Genomic DNA, 10,748 nt, shown 5'->3' with positions numbered 1-10,748 from the left:
TACAAATTATTATTTAGTTCACGAAATATTAATTATTCTATTAGCAATATGTCATAGAGACCAGTCGCTTGTGTAACTGGATGATTTCAAATGATATCATCTAAGGAAAATATTGTAAAATACCAGTTCACGAATTCATTACCCTAATTTTGTTGATAAGATTTTCTAAAACAAGACAGGCACATGATCTACAAATTTGCAAAATTGGAAGTGAATAAAGTATTCAAAACTAAAATTTGATAACAAGTATAGGAGAATGCATGAAATGGGGAATAAACATGTTGGCACTGCAGGTCTGTAAATGGATATACCGATAAGAATAAGTATTCAACATTGCCAGGTTTATAGTAGCCTAGATCTTCCTTCCAGCTGATATTTTTAACAAGATTTTGCAATAGTGCAGTGGATTTCCTGGTCCCTGGAGCTCCTGGCCTTCTATCTGACCTCTGTATTACAAGTTATGACTGCTTGCAAAGGACTGAAGCCAAAAGTTTTCGTCCACATCACCGGCTGTCAAAACACAGGGACTTCTGTCTGGGTGTAGATACTTAGTTTTGGAAAGGCATGATAGAACATTTTGTTCATCTTTCCTCATGCTTCTCCACACACACACCCGTACGCACAAACACACACACACAGAAACAAGCCAAAGCCCTATCTGTGCAGTACTGCTTTAGTATTTGCCATATAACCATAGAAAGCAATCAATAAAGCAGAAGTATTAAACCCCTTAGGTAATCAAAAAGCTGAAATAACTATCACCTGGTGGGTTGCAAGGTTTAGAAGGATTCTGGAGTTCTAATTTCCAGTGCTTTAATCTAAACCCTAGGACACAAATGAGAAATTAGCTGGAATTCATGATCAACCTTGTAATGACAAAGCTTTGTTTACACCTTGACAATCAGTGAACAGTACCAGTTTCATCTGATGTTTATTGTTGAAAACCTACAAGATGTGTCTGCTTTTTTTTTAATATATATATATATATAAATGTTCTTTAAGCAGATGAAGTTGCTCCTGCAACTGGAGGCTTAGAATGAATTAAATGACACGAGTAAATATATATTAATTATTTTTTATTAAAGTATCAAAACAAACTTGAGAATAGAAAACAAACCACTTTTAATGCATTTTAAAGGTTCTCCTGAATAAAGTATACTTTTAGAAAACTCATGCAGCATACTGCTCCTGTCTAGCTGTTTAAACACGCTGTTGTGGACATAGTCAAATTACCTTGAGTACCATCATTTCTACAGTAGCGTGCAGGAGCACGCATGCACACACACATACACACAGTAGAAAGCAGCTGTGTCTGCACATATAAAGAAATAAAAATACATTATCTTCTGACAATAGTAGTGGTACCATATTAACATCTGGCATGCCAAGTCCATAACATCAAGCAACATAAGCATGACGCCTGCGTCAACAGTGATACAGTTAAAAGCAACCATACAAATTCCCTAAAGGAGAGACACGAATTCTGTCATCATATTCTAGTCTCTGTGGTAACACTTTATAACAGTACAGGAGGCAAACTCTTGTCTGCTGGTATTTGACACACTGAAGGCAAAGCTGAGGTGTACGATACCACAATGACGCCTCAGTTTTGTACTCCCATAGAGAAGTCAAACACCAACGAAAATCGTTTGGCGAGTTTACTGTTAACACACTTCATGTAAATCTGTTGTCTGACAAACAACTGGCCCAACTCCCCGTGAAACTTTCCCTCTGAGCCAGTGAAATTGCAGCAGAGGCTCCAAACTCTGCCTACAGGACATTAAAAAAACTCTCATTGAAGTCAATGGCAGCTCCTTCCAACATACAGAAAGAAAATGGATTCTCAGGACAGAATCAGACCTGGTGTGTTGTCTTTTTAATACATTCACTTTTCAGATACACGAAGTACATATCTTTTAAACACGATATAGGACATTACAATATATCCAGATCTTAGGAAAATCTACTAAGAAGTTCTGTTGCAGAATATAAAGATCATATAAGGATCAGGTGTGATATCTGATACGCTCAGCCTGGACTTGTAGAGTAAGAAGCTTGTGGCTGAGGTATCTTTAAGTTTAGCCTTTAGAATAAAACCACAATTTCAACACTGCATAACTGGTGTAAAATATTATGTACTGTAAGCTCCATTATTATTGTCTGCTTCATTTAAATTGTGACATTGAGCAGCTAGACACCACTGAACAAGATACACAATTTTGGGAGGTATAATCTCTGTACCCAATCATTCAAGATACTCAGGAACTCATCTGTGGAGATGATGAAGGATAAGTGTTTTAAGCAGTGGTGTCTTAAATACAACTAGTGAAGTTTAGGAATATATAATATTAAACACCAAGAGATAAAAGTAAAAAGACAGCACAACACTTGTGTTTTCAGTTTTATCTTGCTTGCAGTATTTATTTACTTTACTCATTATGATATTAGTGATAAATAAGGATAATATTTTCTTTTACAAAAAAAAAAAAAAAAAAAAAAGAAAAAAGATATATTTCGTAGGATTAAACAATCTGAGAATTTCACAGAAACATCAGACTTTAAACACTCATACTCCAACTGTTTTGTCCAACAGCTCTTCTACCAGTTCAAAAACATCTAAGGTTAGTATTTAATAAAAAATAAGAACAGTTATTCACTACATCAAAACCCTTGTCTGCTTTAGATTCTAAGTAATACTTTTGATTGACTGTAGTTGCCACCCAAATGTAAAATAAAAGTAGCTGCAATCATAAGTTTTCCCTCTGAGTCATCTGGCAAAAGGAAGTAATCCTGACAAGGATGCAAAAAGCTTTGTCAAGGCCTTATGCCTGTAAGAACTATCTGTATAACCAGACCTACTAAAAGCCATGGAACCTCGTCTGTGAGTGAGGGTTAAGGCTTGTAGGATTAGATCCTAGACAAATATATATATATATATTTTAACTTTTCATGATTCATGAGCCTGCGATTCAGTCCTGCAGTTCTTTGCTTGGGCAAAACCCATATCAAAATCCCTTCATAATTAGTTCCCTTTCCAGTGGGTCCAATTCACCCAGTCACAAAACACTCTCCTGAAATGCAAGGAAAAATTACAGTCCCCAAAGGATGGTAGGTGGGGTTCCAACTCATAAAATATGAACTTAGCTACAAGGAATTTTGCAAGAAACATTTCTTTGTCACACCTACTAGACTTGTCAAATTCAGTCTCTGAGATGAGTCATAGAAAAAAGCCACACAAGTGTTGTGAAAAAAAATGACAAAGCTTAATTGGAACTAAAGGCTTTTTGTGTGTTTGTGTGTGTGTTAGGTTAGAATGCAATATTATATATCAGTGCACTCTGCCAGAAACCATCCTCCTGGAAACTGCAAAACTTTAAAAATACTCTCAGTCTGCTTTCCCTACCAGCCACAAGGAAAGTAGTGTCCATCCAGCACAGCTGTCTGTACCATGTGCATCACCGGCAGTCATAGTGTCCTAGCACAAACGTCGTGAGTGTAGATACTGTATACTAGCAGAGAGCTAAATCTTCTGAAGCTGTTGTCTGTAGCTCCTAGGAACAGCAAGTATGACAGGTGCAAAACCTATATTTGAGGCAGAAGGCTCTTCGATTTCACTGAGACCATACTTCCAAGGGGAAGAATTACTGTCAAGCCAAAATGATTCTTTCCACTCAAGAAAGCAATCTGCCCTTCCTAAAGGCTCTTGACTAATAGAATCCTACACATTTAAGTCAGATCCTCCGTGGATTCTGGTAGCTGTTAAAAACATACTACATATTTCCATCTTTGCCATATCACTTAACCTTGCAATGTTCCTTCTTTGATCTGTTGAATAAAAAGATTCCTTTCATCTTCAGGTGTCCTTCCATTTTGCGCCCGAACTATACAAGTGGGTCTGTGAAGATTTAGCATGTATATCAAATGCTGCTTCTCATTCTTTAGCTCTTCAATCTGGGCTTTTAATTCCGCATTGATAGTTTCCAGCTTTTCTGATTCCTAGTCACAAAGTACAGACACAACTATTAGACTGAGCATTTCACATAGTTAATTATCTAATAGTTGCAGGGTTTTTTTTTATTGCTGGGAAAGCATATGACCAGCTGAGAAAGAAATTACATGTTCTTAGTGTCCTGTAGTGGTGAAACTATACATCCCCCAGTTGATAGTAGTTTAAAAAACAAATTGACAGTTGCCATCTGTGGCCTTTAGAGAAGTGTAATGAACATCGAAAAGCCAAATTCAGATTTACATTCACTTACAATGGCAGGCATCCAAAGCAATGTTTCCATCTTCTGTAAAATTATTCTGAACTTTTTGGGTCAACAATTGACCCCAAATTATCCATGCCACTTACTAACTCCGTGGTACATCATGTCACATAGCTGTAAACCTTTGTTAAGCTAGCAAAGTAGGAACATAGATTTTTTTTCTAAACCCCTGGATACAGAAGAGAAGACAGGCCCAATGCTTCTGTGTTTTATATCATAGTAGATCAGGTGAAGGCTTGGGATAGAGAATTCAGGGCTAAGCTACTGTGTCACTCTTTTCCCAAGGAAGTCAGAGATTACTTGGGGTGTTTCTAGTCTGTTGGTCTCCACAAGGGATATTATACAAAATGAGATTTTAATTCTGTTGGTGTTCAGTTTGTGTGTTCAAATTATTATTATCCCCATACACAAGAAAATGGTCACTGAAACAGTACTCTCTTTTCACTTTTGCCATGCTTTCACTTTGTCCCAGTTTTAACCAGGTTTGATTTCAATATACGGTATATTCAGTTTTTATAACTAGTACTGTGAAGGTTTTACAGAATTTTTGGTGACATCTTTCTGTATTTCGTACTAGGAGAGTACTCCTGTAATATGTTTCTATTCAGGATGACAGATTAAAAAAAATAATCATCCTGTTATTGGCATGATGACAGATTATAAAAATAAAATAAAGCCAGGCACTTACTTTCTGCAAACATTCTGTTTTTTCCTTCTTTTTGTTTCGGCACTTTGCAGCAGCAATTTTGTTCCTTTCCCTTCTTCGCTTTTTCCTTTCATCCTCTTCAGGAGAAAACTATCCCATAAAGGAAGATACACGCAAAATGTGAGCTTCAGGAGGCTCAGACCAAGGTGTAACTACTTCCCTAACTTCATCTGTTTCTTCACTTTGCAGTATGAATGTTTTTCTTTGAGACTGTTGTCTTAAATTAAAAATCTGGTGGCTAGGACACGGCACAGCCACGTCCTCCTCGGTGTAGCCCACACAGGGCCCACCTGGCTGTCCTTGCCAAAAGGGAACTGCAGTCACCTTACTCCAAGTGCAGCCACACACACAGGCAGGGAAACCAGATTTAGCGCTTGCTAATCTGTAACATTGTCCTTAGCTCATAATTAAAAATAAAATATTAAGCTATAGGTTTCAAGAGAAATGAGAAATACCGTAGGAATTTCCCAGAAGCACAAAACAGAAAACCAAGCAACAAGCTTAAAAGGATCAAATAAACTAACATGTTTAGATGGTGGAGAGGGTTGTTTGTATTTGACATAATTACTGCTCTTCTGGTGAAATTTGCTTAGAGACCTAACCGTTCACACTGAAATGCTGTATAAAGAACCGTACCTCTGTTTTCATGACTGATGTTTCAATTGGCCTTTCAGAAACAGTCACCGTATCCAATGTGGAAGACATTCTGTGGGACTGACGTTTATTTTGGATGGCGAATCTCAGTTCCTCTTTCACCAGTGGGGTTAAATTTGTGAAATCATCAAACCCCAGTGACCCTGCAGGGGACAAAGTGGGAACAATTGCGGAGGCGCTGACTTCTAATGCAGATACCTGGCCTGAGTGTTGGACCATCATTTTGCTGAAAGGTAAAAAGAGATAACAAGAACAGTTTTTCAACAACTTTAGAGAGGCAAACAATATCTCCTAGAGGTATATTTCATACTGCGATGAAATAGTACTGTATTTCTTGCATTGCTTCAGCCCACATTCCACATGAACCCCAGTCACTCACTAGAGTCAAGTTTGGTCATTACTACAACCTTCTGCTTGAGAGTAACTTCAAGAGGTATTTTTAAATGATAATTATAGTAATAATATTAACACACCACAAAATTTCTAGATCCTTCTGAAAATTAATGTGGAGAAAAATTGTGTACGTGTATAATGTCAAGTTCTAAACTGGGAATGTGTGGCAAATGAGAATAAAGTGAATAGAAACATAAAGAGAATAAGGAACAAATATCAGAAAGCAAATATTATTACTATTTAAAGCACAGAAGGAGTATTTCCATCCTCACAGCTATACCACCACAAAATTACTGCTTGAAAAGGGCAGAGCATAAGTTTCTCTCAGCTACATTTAGGTAAGGCTTACACTTCTACCAGAAGCTAAAGTTTGTTAACCAAGACAGAATGAGCACAAAATGCTCATCATGCTTGGTTTTGGACAAATATATTAATACCTGGTTATAAACTCCTGGAGAACAGTTCACAATAAGAGCTGTCAGAAAGGTGGAAATCTATACATGCTCTGGTGCTTCCAAGCACAAACTGAATTGGAGGGAAGCAGTCACAAAAAACGTGATGCCATTTGTTTCATTCCTTCACCCTTGTAAAATCTGAAACTGTCCTCATCTGCCCTCAACAAGAGGCTTTAAATTCTTCAATATTTATGGTCAGACCTCCTGCTGTTACAAAAGAGTGTAACTGCAGAGACTTCAGTGGAATTACACTAATGGACACCCATGGAGGAACTTCATTTCTTGTAGTTTTCCCAAGGAAATGAATGTATTTGACAGTGCTCTCAACTTTCCCCTTTTTAGTCATTCTCATTAATTTTTAGCCAATTTTGGAAGCGGGAGAGAGGCCCCCTATATGCTTCATGAAAATCAGTGACCCCACTGAGGGAGAAATAGGCAAATCTCAGCAGTCAGCCATCCAAACACCACGGGCAACCTAGCTAGCAGATGCACACAGCTTTGCACAACATGAACCATCTCTCAGTCAGAAGAGGTGAAATAAGAGGTCTAGAAGAAAGCTGAGCTTTTTTTTTTTTTTTTTTTTTGTGGGTGGCCCAAGGGCCAAAAGCTGCAAATCCATAGGAAAACAGATTGTATTACCTCCCTTATCCATAAAGCAACTCTTGTTAATTGGATTTTACTATATTGCTTTTTCTGCTTTCCTTAGTGTGTGGGTTTTAGGTTGTTTGTTTGTTTTTATGTCTATAGGGGTAATTACAGTATGTGTTATCTCTTCGTGATTAGAACTGTAAGAATTATAGCAAAGTCAATTGCAATTAACTTAATGCAGGTAAGCAAATAGTTGCCTCAGGGTAGGGCAATGTGGGTAAGTTAAATTTCCACGTGGGCAACCCAAAATTGTACAGTTCCCCGTAAGCTACCTCAGTGACCCAGCAAGAAACATTTGGGGTCAGGTGCTTTGACAAGAAGATAGATTTCGCTCAGAGATGTCTAAAAATACACTGTAAATCCACCCTGGTACAAATTAGAGTAGAATCTGCCTCATCACTAAACGAGGTAAACATAAAAATTTGAGGGCAGAAAAGTGCCAGTTTGCAGAAAACTACATGTCCAGCTGCAGAGGTTTCCTCGCCTTCATTCTCAGTGACCACAGAATGGCCAAAGATTTCCCAGGTCCTGGGGGTGAAATCCTGGCCCCACTAAAATCCAGAGAAGTTTTTCTGTTGACCTCAGTGGGGCCAGGATTTCACCCGTAGCTATTAAAGATGAGGAAATTATTTGGAACAATTTGTAATTCAGAAAGACCTTGGGAAATTTATGTAATTCTCTTCAGAAAGCCCCTGCTCATGAGTCACGTTTGAAGTACTGATACTGTTTAATCCTATAATCTCAGAAAGATAGCAGTTACTCTTTCCCAAGTCAGAAACAGCACTATAGTTTCCAACTAAACTCCTCCCAGCATTAATTATCATTTATCAACATTCATCCGTTTGACTCATTTAAACGGGCCAATTCTGGATGACACCAAACCCCTCATTGCAAGCACGAGCTTCAGCCCTGCTCACCGACTGCCAATCTCCTTGGCTCCTGCTGATGGCTTCATTCGACAAAGTTAATTTTGTGTAATTCAATCAAACCAGGAGTCTTAAATTAGCAATGAACCCATTTCTCCAGCGTACAAAATAATTAATTGGGCTAAGCATTTCCCAGCGCTGGTGGTTTGTTCATTTACTTTTCGGCTTAGGTCAACTTTTAATTAAAGTCAGCGGTAGCACTAGAGGAACCCAAGAATGTCCATGCTTTAGTTACATCTCTGAGCAGTTGTGTTAACCCTGTATTTCTGTTAGTGCTGAGTGTCCCACGAGCACCAGCAAGACCTTGCTACAGTGTACTCAGGTACAGTGCTCGGTCTGCCACTAGTTTAGTGAAAGGGAAGTGGATGGTGGCCACCGGGAGGGGAAGCCCAGGGAGGGAAGTGTCCTTGACTGTAGAAACTTGCTGCTGTCCTGCCTGACCAGCTCACTGACCTTCCAGACATCCTGAAAGGCATCTCCACGTACTCGGACATCAGGGGAGGGAGGGCCTACCAGGGGGCTGAGGCTGGCCTGAGGGTTTCAGCCATGAGCCAAGTTTGGCAGAGCTGTGGCAGTGAGTTTGTGCCCTGGGGCTCTTTAGGGTAGGGCTCCAGCACTGGAAGGTCCCAGGCCATGGGACCTGAGATTGTCAGGAGCCACCACGGTATGGATCTCAAAAATACTCAGCCTCGTGTCAAAGCTATGTGGTGAGTTAGGCAGGTTCCCTTTTCCTAACAACAAGGCAGACATTGTCCAGTTTTGGTGGAACAGGTCTCCTTTTCGAAATGTTTTACAAGAACAAAAATTAGGGTTTGCTATTAGAACAGGCAGCAGCTTGCCCTTCCTTTTCCCCCATTTTTGCCCCAATCCTACCTGTATCAGCTCATGAGTGTGCCATTTTTTTTCTGGGTTTGTAAAGCAGTAAGAGTATCTAGCCCCAAACTGCAATTACATCTGGGCTTCCTGATACTACCTGTTTACTTCGCTAGCCCATGCACATGGACGGCGGCTGCAGGCTATTTTGAGTACTTCTGAAGTTACTGAAATTGAAGGTGCCGAACATTTCACGGACCTGACCCATAAAGGCACAGCTTGTTCCCGGTGTGAATTAACACTTCATTGCTTTCCCCTCACTTTCGGAGCTCTCCGGGACAGAACAGCTTCTGTTACCAGTGCCCTCCAAACCCAGGTGGGCTCAAAACACTGTGTTCCCCCCTTGCTTTTTGCTTGTTCTTTTGTGGGTGACTCTTCCCACCCACGTCAAACTTTTACATCTCGCCTACCGGTACTTTCATTTTGGGACCCGGCTCCTAGCTGTGCACTTCCACCGGTTAAGTGCAATCTTGCTTCACCCCAGTATTTAAACCGACTGCTTCGAGCCTTTCCTTCCCTGCTCAGCTGCAGCTGGCTGACTGCGCCTCTCGGTTCTGTTTCTTTGCATGAATTCCTTCTCCTCTGGTGCTGATGCAACAAACCCCGCTAACCATTGAGGTTAATCTTAAACAGCATTAAGAGCAATTACAGTTCACAACCTCCGTGCACGCCGCTTGACCTTAAGCTCCCTGACATCCCCCATCACTCCCGGCTCATTTTCGGCCGCCTTCCGGCAGCCCGAGCGCCGGTAACCGGGAGGAAAATCCATTTCCGACAGGAAAACTCCTTCTCTCTGCCCCCTTGGCCGCTGTGCCGTGCCCGGCCGGCTTGGCCAACAGCTCCCCGGCCGAGCTCCCGCACGTCGGGGTGGCGGGATGCGGCGGAAAGCGAGCCCCTATCCGTCTGTCTGTCCTCTCCGTCTGTCCGTCCGTCCGTCCGTTCCCCGGCTCCCACCCGGTCCCCCTACGGGGGTCCCCCCCGGCTGCCTCCGCCGCCCGTCGGAGGGGCTCGGTGCCCGGCCAGCCGGCATCCCCCCGCCGCCCCCCGGCACTGCCCGGCCCGGGGCGGGGGGATCCCCCATACCCGAGGCTCAGCCGGGAGGGGTCCCCCACTCTCGGGGCTCACCCGGGGACGGGTCCCCACGATGGGGGCTCAGCCGGGACGGGGGATCCCCGGGGGCTCCGGGCAGCGCCGGCAGCGGAGCCGGCTGAAATCCTCCCCCTCCCAGCACGGCGGTATCCCGGTCCCCCCGCCGCTGCCCTACCTTCCTCGGGCTGCCTCCCCGCTGCCGGTGGTGCCGGTGGTGCCGGTGGTGCCGGTGCCGCTCGGCCGTCGGGAGAGCAGCGCCCGCTGCGCGCTCCCCGCGCCTCTGCCTGTGGCCGCGGTTGCATCACCCCCCTTATATAGCCGAGCGGGCAGCGCTGGTATTTACTCTGGCGGCGAGTCCCGGGCTGATGTCATGCTATTAATAGCCTCCCCGAGAGAGATGGGCGGCCGCCGGGGGGGCAGCGGGGCCCGCTGTGATGCAAGGCTTCCCCGGCACCGCGAGCCGCGGGGGGGGGAGGGGGGGAGGCGCGACCACGACGGCCCGGACGGGACCCCCGGCAGCCCCACAGCCGGGGGGACGCCGCAGGGACCCCCGAGGGACCCCAGAATGACCCCCGAGGGAGCCCCGGAGAACCCCCGAAGGACCTCGGAGAGACACCGGCGAGACCCCCGAGGGACCCCCGACGACCCCCTCGGGAGCAGCCGCCGTCCCCGGCCCCCTCTGCGCTCCCTTCCTCCCTCCTTTTTTCATCTTAGCCCGGATTTTGGGGGAAAAAAA

At 43.3% G+C, this 10,748-nt stretch overlaps 1 protein-coding gene across 1 annotated transcript; it reads right to left on the bottom strand.

Annotated features, from left to right (window-relative positions):
• Window positions 1-1,061: 1,061 nt before the first annotated feature.
• ATF3 (activating transcription factor 3) lies at window positions 1,062-10,308 on the bottom strand. The gene is made up of 4 exons (XM_084284643.1): window positions 10,188-10,308; window positions 5,611-5,854; window positions 4,957-5,064; window positions 1,062-3,996 (listed from the first exon to the last, which is right to left on the bottom strand). Exons 2-4 carry the CDS (start codon window positions 5,848-5,850, stop codon window positions 3,799-3,801), a joined length of 546 nt encoding a protein of 181 aa, XP_084140769.1. The 5' UTR covers window positions 5,851-5,854; window positions 10,188-10,308; the 3' UTR covers window positions 1,062-3,798.
• Between the last annotated feature and the right edge of the window lie 440 nt (window positions 10,309-10,748).

The sequence above is a fragment of the Netta rufina genome (genome assembly GCF_964035555.1).
Source record: "Netta rufina genome assembly, chromosome: 3".
In the NCBI taxonomy this organism is placed as follows: domain Eukaryota; kingdom Metazoa; phylum Chordata; class Aves; order Anseriformes; family Anatidae; genus Netta; species Netta rufina.
The sequence above is the reverse complement of the archived record's forward strand: the minus strand, read 5'-3'. Positions and strand labels throughout refer to the sequence as shown.